Source organism: Amblyomma americanum, chromosome 3, assembly GCF_052857255.1.
Source record: "Amblyomma americanum isolate KBUSLIRL-KWMA chromosome 3, ASM5285725v1, whole genome shotgun sequence".
In the NCBI taxonomy this organism is placed as follows: Eukaryota; Metazoa; Arthropoda; class Arachnida; order Ixodida; family Ixodidae; genus Amblyomma; species Amblyomma americanum.
In genome coordinates, this window is record NC_135499.1 from 204,075,573 (window position 1) to 204,090,359 (window position 14,787).

Genomic DNA, 14,787 nt, shown 5'->3' on the forward strand with positions numbered 1-14,787 from the left:
TAATAGAAACAACTTGGTGCCTGCTTAACTACATTGTTAAAGAAGAAAATGCGACCGCCTTTTGGTTGCCTGCTTCAGTGGCTACAATAAGTGTCTAATGTCATTCTTGCGATTTTTTCGCCATAACTCTGGTTGAAACCGGTTTCATTGCTATTATATGGTATACATGACTCATCAACTTCTATGTAGAATGGTTGATCATGCTTCATTGAATTATGATATGAAATTGTGCTAATCAAACCTACTGATCCACTTTAATTCATTTTCTAGGGTCAGCCTACTTCCAAAATTTTGGCGATCCTTAGGAATTTTTGGAGGTGGGCCAACTTCCAAGTTTTAGGGGATCTCCGATTTTCAAATTTGACGATGCTCTATGATTGGTCCACTGGTGGTCACGAGGTGCCGATGACGCCGCGACCCTCTCAATCGCGCTCGTAGAATTCGGGGATTCCTCGTACTCTTACTGGTGCAGTTGTGCAGTGGTTAGGCAACACGCCATTGCCCTGGCAAGTGCCTCTTTCAAACGCAGCCATCGGTGGTACTTGTGAGCCCCAGGTTGCTTTTCTCGAGCTTCTGTGAGGCTCATGCGGAGCGGCACGATGGGCAGATGGCAACTGCACTGAGTTTGGCAATGGTGGGTCGTTTTTTTAAATCCGGTAGGCAGATTGGCACCTCCTGTGGTTGACAGGTTGTGATGACGTACAAAGTCACGTGAGCTCTCTCGACCAATCAGGCAATTTCGTAGGGAATTTTAAATTTTGCGGCACTCTCTTATTGAGCAGTGTTTGATCAGCGATTGAACAATGAACACAGGTCATGACCTACTCTTCGAGCACGCACGGTTTATAATGCAGGAGTGGTTATTTATTCCGATGTACTATGTGTTCCGTAATATTTTAACCTACGTACTTGCGCATGATGACAGCCAGACTTCTCGTAAAACTGTGTTTACGTTAACGCTTCGTTAGCGTCTATGTGCTATGTCCGCCTGATGGCCTGAGGTTGACTGCAGAGGGTGATTTAGTGGACGCATATTAGGCAAGGCAGCTGGCTTTATGAATTTCTTTTTGTTTTAATTCCGTGAATCCAGATTATCTGCGCCGGCATTAGTATGCACTATGTGCTTGCTGGGTGAGGTCAAGAAATATTGTATATGTGATAGAGAAGTAATTCCCCTCGTATGCAAGCGCATGCTAGATGCGGGAGATACAGAACGGCCGACATAAAGAACGGTCGACACTGCCGTCAATATCAGCGAAGAGGACGACTATGGTAACATACACACCAATTTGCGGACCCTGTTTCTATTTCACGCCCTTTTCGCTGATATCGAGTTTCGCAACTTAGAGACTTGCTCATATCCTGCATATGAAAACAGCCGCGCCTGCGCCTGCGCGTGGGGGATAGAGAGAGGGGGGGGGGGGGGGGTCGATGTCCCAAAAGCTATAGCTATGATGACAACCGAATCTCCATGCAGCCACTATTTTCAGGATATGGCTGCGACCCGCTTACAAGTCGTTACCACTGCGCCACAAGTGCTTGTGCCATTTGATCATCATAATCATCAAGACTGCACCCACTGCACTGCACTATACTAGCCTGCTTCTCGGCTTATTTTGGGGGGAAAGGCTTGGAAATGAGTCTTCGACACCACCTTGATCAGAGAAAAATACCTTGTGCCATGGTGCTCTTTGGCCACAGATGCCCTTGAGCCCTAAAAATCCATCATCATCAGCAGTACACTCAAGTGGTTTTACAATGGTTATGATTGATATTTTTGACAGAGACAACTGCTGCCCCAGGCGGCAGAAGGTGACGTTTTTAACTGGGTGCTACCATCTATTCTTCGTTCTGGTTTAGATCTTTTGTACTATTACTACTTTGAAAACACGTGGTAAATATAGCGCCATGTCTTTAGTTCGCGCATGCTACTACAAAAAAAAAAAGGAAAGAAAAAGCTGCCTTTCTCCTCATCTCCAGGAGAAAAAGTAACGACCGCCATTAACACCCACTCGGAGCGTGGCAAACAATGATGGTGAACATGAGCACAAGCGTTTTGAAATTGTCTGGACCTTGTCTACTGAAATTTTCAGAGCTATTACTGTTAGCTATTTCGTACCATTAGCTTTGAGAGTTAGCATTTATGTACTGCTCACCCATATATACTTCATGCTTTACAACACGCAGTAAAGTTTTATTGAGCATAATTTTGCTTCTGTGGTCCTGTATGGAGATTGGAAGATACACACAGAAATAAAACAGTCAAACGACATAAAACAAACCACAGCCGTAAACAGAATTAATATTTTTTCTCCCTGCCCCTGCAGGCAGCGTTACAGGCTGCGGCCGTGTCGAATTTGTTGGCAGCGAGGCCGCCTAGGCACACTTTCCGCCGCAGCGTCAGCGCGCTGGCCTCTATGCATTCGAACCCGGTCCCTTTGCGTTGAGCGAAGAACGGGTAGCGCAACACGTTGGGCGCGCAGGGAACCGAATTCGAGGGCCAGCACGCCGTCGGGTCCGCCGGCTTGTCAGTGTGGTTCCCCGATGGCTTGCAGGCCTGGCGGCATGCGGACTCCGTCGTGAGCTCGCGGCCCGCTGTCCCCAGGCAGCGACCCTCAGGGAAGTTCCACTTGACGCAGCCGTCGCCGTCCCAGAACCACCAGGTGTGCTTCATGTCACGCCTGAGTGCAAGTTGCGACATCCGTCGTTACACTGACCATAAGCGTCGTGTGAGTCGTATCTGTCACGTAGGGATAAAGCTTAGTGGCTGTCGCGCTGTGCAGTCGGAAACGGAACTCACCGAACAAAGGATTCGAACGAGTGTCTAAGTCAGGAGCTTAACTCAAGGGCACGCTGGCCCTGCGACCGATGTGGTAGCGTTCCGGCTGCTGTGCATTAGTTTTCGGATTAAATTCCATCTGGCTGCAGCGGCCACGTTTATAGAGTAATGCTGGAAAGGAAGCAAGTTGGTTGTGCATGTTTCTTTGTAGGATTGCGCTTGCTTCAAACTGGGGACTGGTCGCTGAATACGGTGTTCCGTGTCGTTTTGATCTTCGCATTCAATGCCATGTTTAGAAGTTAGCGCACTGCTTCAAATCAATACGCATTTAGAGAGAGGCAAAATGCAAAAAAAAAACTCTACTTATCTGCCCATTTCAATGCACGGTAAAAATTTATCAAGGAATATATTTTTTTGCAATTCTTTTTCAGATATCGTTATTTTTTCTCATCGCCTTGCATGAAACATTCGGCTACAGACATTGCATGTAATTAAACTATCACCCCGAACGCTACAGACACTAGCGATGTACAGTACCAGTGGTAGCGGGCCAAGACATTGAAGCGAGTATTGTTACAAAAAAACCGCTTCAGGTGATCGAAATTAGCTGGTAGCTTTTCTCTGTGCTGTTAATTATAGCCTACGTGTTAAGTGGTCAACTTTGGTTGCTGCTTGCGTTGTCAGCGTTTGGCTTTAAACTGCTATCCTATTTTCACGGTTAATAGTTCGCGTTAAATCTGCAGCTTGAGTTAGATATTCATACTTTCGCGCCATTTGGCATCCTTAGCCAGCTGTGAAGTACTACAGACCTCAAGCCAGGATTCATGTTTACTATGAGACGTTATTTTTGATGTCCCAGTTTACAGCTTTGAACTGTCTAATCTCCCGCTGGTATGAGGCGAAAGAGAAATGCGTGTATACTTCTCGTTTCTTGACTTTCTTATGTCTGTCTCGCACTATAACCCAAATCGGAACAGCAGCTAAATACGCTTTTAGTATGACTGAACCAGCTTGATCAAGTCGGCGTGGCCCCCAATGTCCCGTACCCAAGCCTCTCTTCTTGCAAGTCGACGCCAGATACCAACTTTGCTGTGTGCATGTTTTTACGCCTTCTGTACGACGTGTGCGCGAGCTGTTCAGGATACATAGGTTTGTTTCAAAGAAAGCTTTTGCTTGCGGGAGACGTAGAGCAAAACCCTGGGCCTCTGTCTGCTGAGCAGGAAAAGCAGATGTTCGATACTATCATGACAATACCTGTGATACAACAGCAACAGACCGAAATATTGGACGAACTACGTTCCATTCGGCTTGAGCAAAAGAATCTCGAAGAAAAACTAACAAAACTCGCAGAAAAAGTCGAGAGCGTTGAAGATAATGTGTCACTGCTGCTCCCGCTAAAGCCTGAAGTAGAAAGATTATCTCAAAGTTCCCAGAAACTTGCTGTCGCGTGCACGGCCCTCGAGTCATCGCATGATGACCTGGAGAACCAATCACGAAGAAACAACTTAATATTCTACGGCATCCATGACAAAGAAACCGAATCGTGGGAACAGTCTGAGACTAAAATTATCTCTTTTTGCGCTGAAAAGTTAAAACTTTCCGTTGACGCCGCTGCCATTGGAAGAGCGCACAGACTAGGAAGATATGCGCCCGACAAGCACAGACCCCTGATCGTTAAATTTTTGTCCTTTAAAGAAAAGAACCGTGTTCTTTCAAATGCTGCCAAACTAAAAGATACTGACTGGGCGATAAGCGAGGACTATTCGGCCAAAGTACGGCAACAAATAAAAAAGCTCATGCTGTTTGCTAAGGCACGCGGCGGAAAGTTGAAACTGCGGTTTAATAAGCTAAACCTGGACAACAAAACCTATATGTACAACATTGAAACAGATGATATCACTTGTGTAAACCAATAGCCATCACCGAGGCTTTTAGCTAGCCCACAAACTGCTATTAAAAATGAACTTGTCTGTATTGTTGTTAATTGCCGCAGTCTAAAAAACAAAACTGACCAATTCCTCTCACTCTTACAAATGACGAGCGCACATGTGGTAATTGGAACCGAGTCATGGCTGGACAGCAACATAAGTGATGGTGAAATATTTCCTCCATCCTATACCACGTATAGGAAGGATCGCAATGTACGCGGTGGTGGTGTGTTCATCCTCGTTCATAGCAGTTTGAGTAGCGTGTCTGTTAACTTAGACAACGATTCCTCTGAAGCTGTCTGGTGCAGGGTACGGCTGGGCGATGGTACTTCTTTGGCAATTGGCTCTTTTTATAGGACGCCCGGTTCAACCTGCGCACAGCCATTTTTTGAACTTAGCAACACATTATTAGCCTTAGACGCAACACATATTATCCTTGCCGGTGATTTTAATATGCCCAGCGTAGAATGGTCTTGTTTTAAACCAGTAATTCGCACTGCATCCCTCTTGTATACCGCTTTCCGTGAAGTAATTGGTGCTCACTCATTATTTCAGTTTGTTCAAACCCCTACCAGACTTGGCCTTACCAGTGCTAATGTGCTAGACTTGTTTTTCTGCAATGACCCTAGCCTAGTCTCGTCTGTCATAACGCTGCCAGGCATAAGCGACCATGATGTAGTTTTAGCAAAAGTATCCTGTAATGCTATGAAGACCCACCACACCCAACCACGCAAAGTGTCTTTTTATGAAAAAGGGGATTATGCTTCGCTATCACAGGAACTCGACGCATTTTTTCCTGAGTTTCTTTCACATCAGCCATCCCTGAATATTGATTCCTTCTGGAACTTGTTTAAAACTAAAATTTTGTCACTGACGCAGACTTTCATCCCATCCCGCTTGATTTCAGCCAAGCGTCGTGACGATATGCATTGGATGAATAGACAGTTGCGGGCAATGATCAACCGGCGGAAACGGCTCTTTAGCAGATATTGTGATACGCCCGCACTAACTTTGTACTCCGAGATGAAAAAGCAAACTAAGAACTTATCGAAAGAAATCCGTAAAGCGAAAAGGGCATACTTCAGCACACTAGGCCAACAACTAAATACAAACCCAAAGGCAGTCTGGAAATATGTTAAAAATAAGAGAAACAGCAGGGTCTCTGCGCCTGATATACTAGACGCAACTGATTTTGGAAGGGATTCAAAAGGTAAAGCGAGAAGTTTCAATCTTTATTTCCAATCGGTGTTTTCCGATCCCATTAATACACATACTGACTTTCAATCTTCCAGCACCCTGACCAGAATGAATGACGTAGAAATTTCTGAACGGGGGATCATGCTTTTATTACAGAAAATTAAAGTTACATCAGCACCAGGGCCTGACAACATTTCCAATTACGTTTTGAAAAATTGTGCAGCTTCAGTTGCCCCGTATCTCGTTGCATTATTTCAGAAATCGTTAGAGAATTCTTCTTTGCCCCTTGACTGGAGAAGTGCCAATGTCGTTCCGATTCATAAGAGTGGTGATAAAACTAAAACATGTAACTATAGGCCCATATCGCTGACGAGCGTGTCGTGCAAAACACTGGAACATGTCATTTATACTCAGTTAATTAGCCATCTACAAAACAATAGTTTTTTCTGTTCGACACAACATGGATTTAGGTCCGGCTTCTCATGTGAAACACAGCTCGTGGAATTCACACATGACATTTCTGTTTCCTTAAACTCCGCCGGTCAGGTAGATTGTATATTTTTAGATTTTCGAAAAGCGTTCGATTTAGTTGCTCACAACCTATTGTTACAGAAGCTTTCAGAATTAAATATTCCTACCTCACTCTTATCCTGGATTGAGGCGTATCTTGCGGAAAGGAGACAGTGCGTGGTTATCGACGGTGTCAGCTCGGAAAGTGTGGGTGCAACTTCAGGTGTTCCTCAAAGGTCGGTTTTGGGCCCGCTTCTATTTCTCATTTTTATAAATGACCTCACTAGTAATATTTCAAGTATAATCAGACTTTATGCTGATGACTGTTGTATCTACCGCAATATTTCTTCTGAAGCAGATGCAATTTCACTACAGCATGACCTCAACTCTGTATTCTCTTGGTGCAACAAATGGAATATGGCGCTAAACATCTCCAAATGTAATCTGGTCCGGTTTACAAAAAAGAAACAATTCCTCCAAACAGACTATTTCCTTGGTAGCACTGCATTATCCGCAGTTTCAACTTATAAGTACTTGGGAGTCTTTTTTTCTACTGACCTATCATGGAATACACACGTAAATTACATATCTGCTAAAGCCAGTCGCACATTAAACTTTCTCAGACGTAACTTTAAGGACGCTCCCCTTACGCTGAAGGAGACATTATACATGTCTACTGTGCGTCCGATACTTGAGTATGCTTCCGCGGTTTGGGACCCGCATACAAAACTGAATATTGAGGTGCTGGAGCGCGTCCAGAAACGGGCTGCTAGGTTTGTGTCCGCCGATTACAATTTCCAAAAAAGTTCTTCTGGTTTGCGCGAGAAGTTGGGATGGCCATTACTTGAAAACAGGCGCAAATATTTGAGACTCTCTTTCTTTTATAATGTGCTTAATAATAAAACTGGAATTCCAAAAGAGAAATACATTAGTGAACCCAGCTACATTTCCGCCCGCACTGACCACCCACTTAAGGTGCGCGAGTACAATTGCCGTATAACCTTTTCAAATATAGTTTTTTCCCACGAACAGTGCATGATTGGAACTGTCTCCCTTCGCGGGTCGCTACCGCTCCTCCTACATCGTTTCTGACCGATTTGCAAAGCCACCTGTCAATATAAGTGCAATAATTCTTGTCCGAGTGTATTATGTTTTAAGCAGTGCTGTATTTTAAAATGCATCTTTTTTTTGTGTGTGTATGTGTGTGTTTAGGGTATGTTTGCTTTTCTACAATAGTTTTTATTTTGTTTGTTTGTTTGTTTGTTTGTTTTTGCTTCCGTGTGCATGGGTTTATTGTATTTTCTGTGTAGACCGCATCATTTGCCTAATTTATTATGTACTAGATGTTTGTTCTTATTTATGATGTTTCCCCCCTACAATAATGCCCCAATGAGGGCGCTATAGGTACTGTGTATAAATAAATAAATAAATAAATAAATAAATAAATAAATAAATAAATAAATAAATAAATAAATAAATATCTAAGTGCCGCTCTTTTCAGGAAGTGAATTTTATTGATAATCAAAAAATCGTTGGAGCCACTTAGATATCTCTTGACTGCTGGAAGGCGAAAGTCGTTTGCGACTAATTGCACTGTTTTGAATTTGCCGCGCTTGTATTCATTTCACGACAGAGGAGAAGAGCAGCTGGCGCTAGCGTGGTGCCACGTGACCTAGGTCACGTGACCCTGGTGCCGATGTAACGGACGGACGGTCACCGCGAGTAGGTCACGTGACCTGGGTCGTGTATCTAGATCACATGACCTAGGTGGCGTTGTAAAAGACGGACGGTCACCACGAGTAGGTCACGTGACCTAGGTGGCGATGTAACGGACGGATGGTCACAGCGAGTATGAGCCATGAAGGGCTATCGCCTAATATATTATTTTAATCTGCTACACACACATTGAAAACGCGTTCTGGAAATTGTAAGAGCGTGTTACGAAGCTGCTGTGATTGTCTGGTGAATGGCATCATCGTGTACACAGGCAATGTGGCATTAGTGAGGTGACCTAAGTCAAGGTCAGGAAAATTTGACAAATTTAGTCTTGAGCAGGTAACCGCTATAGGTTCTTGGTCCAGTGAACCACTGAGGAGGCATAAAAGCACGCATTGGGAAAAGTGCAAATGATAGCACTATCCGGAATATTGCTACAAAATATTATTGTTCCCAGCGACCACAACAGCGTCCGTAGATTATGACAAGATGTCGCTGAATGAAAAGTGCAGTGCCATGCCTTTTGTGGAAGACGTTCGGATGTCTTTTAAAAGCGCTTCCGCTTAAGAAAGTAGTGCAGTTGTGGGGGAATTTTTGATGCGCCTTTTTCGATGCTGGCTCTATGAACGGTTCCGTTCAAATATTGTTGTGGCCATTTGGTCTTTTTTTTTTCATATGGTTAGCTAAACGCTTGCGGCACCACCAAAGGCCAAAAGGTCTTAAAAGGTGGGGATGAAGATTTTCCTCCGCTTGCAGGTATTTAGAACTTCACGGGTTCTTGAAGAAGTAACGTGAATGGCCAGAGGAGTTTTGACTAAAGCTGCACAACTCTCTAAACGTGTCTCTCACTCTGAGCAGTCGACGAAGGAGGTCACCGATGAGCAGATTCTGGAAGGCGGGCGCTTGGTCACGCAGCTGCGTCGACATTGCTCGAGCGAGGTGAACCGGTTTCTGCCGCGGTTGCACACCACCTCCGGCATTTTGTGCAGAGTGGACACGCACGACCCGGTCCACGGGTCGTAGTAGTGCCGCTCGGCGCTGCTGCTCGGACCACCCGCGCAGTACGTGAACGAGGTCCGGTCGCATAGCTGTATCAGAAAAAGGTGGTGTGCTTTTGGCCCACGTTATTTCAGAGACATGCGTTACCAGACAACAGCCGTTGAGCAATATACCAGGTGTTTCATGGAAGCCCAGTACGAATTTTTAAAAAGTTTTTTTTAGGCATAAAGACCGCTTAAGTGGCTCGATAGTACCACAGTGTTGGTGGAGAAGAGAAAAGTGAATAATGTTAGCTGGTAAGCTTGTTAACTAAATTCTAATAAATAACTTTTTAACTTGTAGAGTTGGGCGCCTGCTTTCAACCAGAAATTTGTAGCCGGCAGTTAGTAAAAGCCGCCAAAGTTTTTAGAATGCCAAGAACGTGATTACCCGCGGCGCTATGGCTCAGCAAATTTGGCTGTCTCGTGTCAAAACACGCGTACTTTTGGAAAGCCCGAGTGCAGAGCATGCAACGCCCCCCCCCCCCCCCCCCTCCCGCCTTCCCACATCTCTTCGCGCCGGATGAGCCACGTGGACTTATCTCTCTGGCGTGAGCTGAAGCAGCGAGCAGCGGCGAGCACCGCAGCGCAGGCGGGACGGAGAAAGTCACGTATACCACGTGAGCCAAGGAGTGACGTGAGCTTGGGGTCTTCGATTTGCGCGCGTCTTTTGGCACGAAATCACAGAAATTTGTTAAGCCACAGCGCCAGGGCTAGTCGCGTTTTCGACATTCTAAAAACTTATGTGGCTGTTACTAAGGGCCGGCTGCGCATTTATAATTGTATCCAGCCGCCCAACTGTAAAAGTTAAAAAGTTAATTGATAGAACTTAGTTAAGAAGCTTGGTACTTAACATTAATCATCTCTTTTTGATATAAATTAAAACCGGTATTATTGCGTAGCAGAAGCCACGTCGATTCGTCAAACAGCCTATTTCTAAAATTAAGTGGCGGACTTCCCCGAAACAACTCGTATACTGGATCTTGGATGGGTTTTCACTTGTTTTTGTAATGACGAAAGCAGCATAAATAAAAACGCTACGGTTATTTTTGCCCTTTGGGACAGCAGCTTTCTAGCATCGCTGCTTGTATCAAATGAATAGTTTTTGTGGTGCATCAATAAGGTGGCCTAGAAGATGCCAGCCGTCAAGGGTTGGTAATTTCTGGCGGACATGATTACTTCGAGCGGTTCATACATACTTTATGTGCCTGATTACCTTTCTGGTACATCCTTACAAAAAAAAAAACTTGCCATTACACGACGTATCCACTGCATGTCATCTAGAGGGAAAAAGAGAAATCTCACCTCTCAACACGTCCACAATTTTTTTTTTTCACTATAACGGATAGTTACAGAGAGGTGTCCTCGTTTGTGGTTCGCTGGCATATCGCGGCTATGGGCGTTCGTGTTTTGTCCATCAACGGGTTTCTGACAGTGTGGAAAGACAAAGCAAGGTGCGCAGCAAAAAGCTCACCAAGCTGGGTGGCGTCGTGTCCGTGCTCCTGGTGCCATTTCTTCGTGCGCTTCCCTCTAGGGCTGCTGGCGTGGCTGCAGCGGGGTCGCCGGCACCAGCCTCGTCACCAGCCCGGGCCACCGGGTTGTTGTCCTCGGCCTTGATCTCTTCGCGTGAAGGCCAGTTCTTCAGCACGGCCATAGTGGCCACGAACATGACGCACAGGCAGAGCAGCATGCTGCCGAACATGATTCTCGGCAGAAGTGCCAGGGGCTGTTCCTGGATCACAGGGACATTGGGCTGCTGGACCCGGGTGGAGCTAGGGGCATTGGACATGGCAGGACCTCGGCTTGCTTTCGCTTTCGCTTGGGTGGTGAACAGCGCGATTTCACTTCTTTCTCTCATAATTATGCACGTGACACGCGCACACCTGATTGTGATGTTGGCGGTGGTCGAGGGAGGAGAGAGAGAGAGAGAGAGAAAACTTTTATTTCTTTCCAAGAGGTTCGCGGGGATGAAGACTTCCTGGTCGTCTTGCTTGGGTGCTGGCGACTTGAGTCTTCAAGCAAGAGTGGGCCCTCAGTCCAGGGCTCCACTGAGTTGTGCCGCTTCAGTTGCGTGCTTTACCAAGGCCCTCTGGACCTCAAGCTCGCTGCTGAAGAGACAGCTCTCCCATTAAGAAAATTCCGCTGTACTTACGGCGCTGCCCATGCGCTATTATCCAACATTTGAGAATAACGAGGAAAACATACGTTGAACTGCACAAAAATCTAAACAGGGGGCAAGGAAATTGTAATCATTCTAAGGAAGTTGTAATCGAATACTGATGTAAATCCCGTCAAATTCAGCCATATGTTTCCAAATTCGTACGATCCGCACTGCGCCTTCTGCGGTGAAGTGGCTGACTTATACTTTATGGTATGGGCATGCCAGAAAAACCCAGCTATACCAAGAATCAATCCCCCAGCAAGTGAGGGCATTCGAAGGACCAGTTTTCGCTGGTGAACCGGGCAAGAGCGGCGGCAAAAGCCAATTGGATCCTGAAATGAGGGCCCACCCAACCATTCCATGCATTAAATGTTTTCCTCTCTCTCTCTACTTATCTCACCACCGCAGCAGAGGCCAAGTAGTTTTAGCATCCGCCTAGGATGAGGGCGGGGGTTTCGATCTCTAGTGCCGCTGGGTACCCACCGGTAATGTAATGGGTACAATCTCTTTTCTGCCTGCTGCTCAGCTGCTCAGCTAGCGAAATGCTTGGGAAATGGGTCTTAGACCTCATCCTTGAATTGAAGAAAAAAACGTGTTCCATGGCATGAACGTGAAGAAATAAATATTCATAACATAACACACCCTGCATACTTACGACTTAATGTTCATGTTTCGTCTTGCTATGCAAACATATACTCTATATAGGTGAAAGGCTAGCTGTTCAATATGCGCACACAATCCAACACCGGTATAAAATATGGTAACAATTTTATTTCAAATAAATATTGTGGTAACTTGTCGTTATAGACCGGCACATACTGGAGAGTGTCTGCTATGCTTACTCCTTCGTTCAGTGAAAACACTCATCGACAAAGGAAAGAAAAAAAAAACAGCACTTCGTATTTATGTAGGTATTAAACTGTGTCCTCCGATGTCAGCCGGTCACTGTTCTCTCAAAAAAACGTCAAGAAGAGAATCAGCTGTGCCATCAAGGAGTAGGGCGCCAGGAACGTGAGGCGCCTTTCATGCTGCTATTTCTGCAATTTGACAAAGAGATATACAAATCACCACAGTTATGTCAGCTGTGTAGAAGGGGCTCAAGTGATAACAGCCCAAGAGACACTAAGAAACTGGGTGGGCACAGCTACCTATTAGACCATAACTTTTAGCCGTGCATTCGCATCATTTCTATTTCTTGGAAGCGAAAAGAAAATGGTATGTTGTGAGAAAGAAACTTCCCGGTAGTTCAGTCCTCCATTGCTGATACTCGAGGACAGCTTCACGGCATCGCCTTCCCCCTCTCCTCCCCGTCCCTGTGACTACGCCCTCTGCGAAGCTTACCTGGATCACGTGAACAGAGCTGGCACACACTCGAAAGCGCCAACCACTCGACCCACATGCCCCACATGACTCAAGCCAACATGACAAAACATTTCATGACTAAAGCATTTGTCCTTGGTCGGCAGGTGAACGCCGGAGTTCTCTCTTCCGATATTGTACAACGCCGCTTCAACCCGGGAAAGTACCTTCTAGCCCGACGCCACCAAAGCGAAAAGGCACTAATGCATAATATGAAAAACAAATAAATCACATTAACCCTTTATGGTGTCAAGACCAAAATTTATGTCACTTTAGGTTCTTTACTGTAAGTACCCACATTATAAGAAAATATTCGTCGCTCGCATTGCCAGAATAGAACACAGGCATGGATTTATGCATATTAATTAACCTTGCTCTTTATCAGTGAATAATCTAAACAGGAATTATCATGCTCTGAAAGCATGTATTTATCCGGTATGACCTTACTGACGCGGCTTGACGAGGGGTATGCGTTCATTAAAACCTTATGCCCGCACACCAAGATGCCGTCTTGAAACGGCAGGCGGAATCTTGCAATGCATTTTTATAACACTGCAATTCACGATGACCGTGTTGAAAATGTGAAAAAGTGGGTGGAAAGAAAGACGACGGAAGTTGTGAAAGCGACGGCATTCGCCATTCATCTACTAAAAAAAAATAACAAAGAAGTGACTTTCTTAGTGCGACCGCAATGAAAACACAACAACACGGAGTTCCCCCGTGGGCTCGTTGCTGTCAGTAAACTCCCGCATTGTCAGAGAGACGGCTCGCCATTGCGGTAGATTACGAAAGCCAAACGCGACACACTCTGTACGAAAGCTTTATTGTTCCAATTTCTCTGGCTTCGGTGGCTCCTGGAGGCAGTTGTTTTTCTACGGGTTTTTGTCTCGAGGAAACACAACTTTGTGCTTGGAAGTAAAATGAAACACACCAAAAAGATACGCTCACCAGCCTTACGGCGCTGCAGAAGGCTGTTCACAATGTGCGCACTTATTCGGCCAACACGACAACGGTTCGGCAGCGCCGCCAAGTCACCCTTTTAATTGAAATTGCACGTGCCACGCACCGTCCCTTTGATGTCAAGGGAGGAAAATGACGAGGTGAGAACCATCGTCACAAAACCTGCGTTGATAATAGCGGGCTCAGGAAATTTTACCGCAGGACAGTGCGTCTATGAGGAAGTCAACCGCAGAGATAGCGGGAAGCTCATCGCAACTTTCGTGCGGGCCACAAAGAGGGAACGAGTGAATTCCCCGGGCAAGGGTTGCTCTTGGCAACCGAATAATCACTTCTCTATAGCGCCGTAGCCTGCGAGTGCGCCAAACTGGAGACAAAGAGAGAAAGAGCATCGGTGCCTGCGTCGTCCCAGGTGTTCACCCACCCGTTTGGGGCCTTGTCTCCGTCACCTTTACATTGCCCAAGATAAGCAAAGTGGATTGTTAAACCATGTCGCGTTCTGTCTCCGCGCCGCGGAAGATAATTATTTTATTTATTTATTTATTTAGTACATACTGCAGACCCTTTTCAGGGTCCAAGCAGGACAGGCATATATTCTTAAAACTCAAAAGATACAGAACACAATGGCGCACCCACTGAAAGGCCGCTTACTAAAGGAGCGTCAGGCAGCGCTGGGGTGGCATTCATAAATATTCGCCTGGAGCTGCTTTCAGGTAAGTAGCACTCTAAGAAGCCTGCCAGGGTGCGCGGCTCATACACACCTCGGTAACCAGGACATTGCTAAGAGAGTACAATAAAGGCTTACGGCCTGTAGTTTGGAGCGCCAGTCCGGACGAGATTATCGGACCAAGGCTCGAACTCAGGACTTGACTGTGCTAATATACCCTGACTGCATTAATTTGCAACGGCCAGGTTGCGTCTGACAAATGTTCCCCGCTTACAATACGATCTTGTGTTCGTAAAGGTTCGGAAACTCGTGTGAGAGATTTATTTTTGCAGCGTAATAGTGTGCATTCCTTATGATCCTCCGTTACGGATTCTTTTATGTCTGTTATCGTAGCACCTGTTAACAAACCAGATTAAAAGGAGACGTGTAAATGTACATGATCACTTATATTTCATGTTTTGTGGATAGGCATTTAA

General features: G+C 45.6%; 1 protein-coding gene across 1 annotated transcript; it reads right to left on the reverse strand.

Moving 5' to 3' along the window:
- Positions 1 to 2,293: 2,293 nt before the first annotated feature.
- LOC144123594 (uncharacterized) lies at positions 2,294 to 11,006 on the reverse strand. Its single transcript, XM_077656401.1, has 3 exons — positions 10,642 to 11,006; positions 8,980 to 9,218; positions 2,294 to 2,681 (listed from the first exon to the last, which is right to left on the reverse strand). Exons 1-3 carry the CDS (start codon positions 10,954 to 10,956, stop codon positions 2,300 to 2,302), a joined length of 936 nt encoding a protein of 311 aa, XP_077512527.1. The 5' UTR covers positions 10,957 to 11,006; the 3' UTR covers positions 2,294 to 2,299.
- Between the last annotated feature and the right edge of the window lie 3,781 nt (positions 11,007 to 14,787).

Excerpts from the sequence above, each read along its gene's own strand:
- LOC144123594 (XM_077656401.1), bottom strand. The coding sequence starts at position 10,956 with ATGTCCAATGCCCCTAGCTCCACCCGGGTCCAGCAGCCCAATGTCCCT. Across the intron at positions 9,219-10,641 it reads ACACGACGCCACCCAGCTTG|CTATGCGACCGGACCTCGTT; the intron begins GTGAGCTTTTTG and ends TTTCTGATACAG. Across the intron at positions 2,682-8,979 it reads TCCTTCGTCGACTGCTCAGA|GCGTGACATGAAGCACACCT; the intron begins GTGAGAGACACG and ends ACTTGCACTCAG.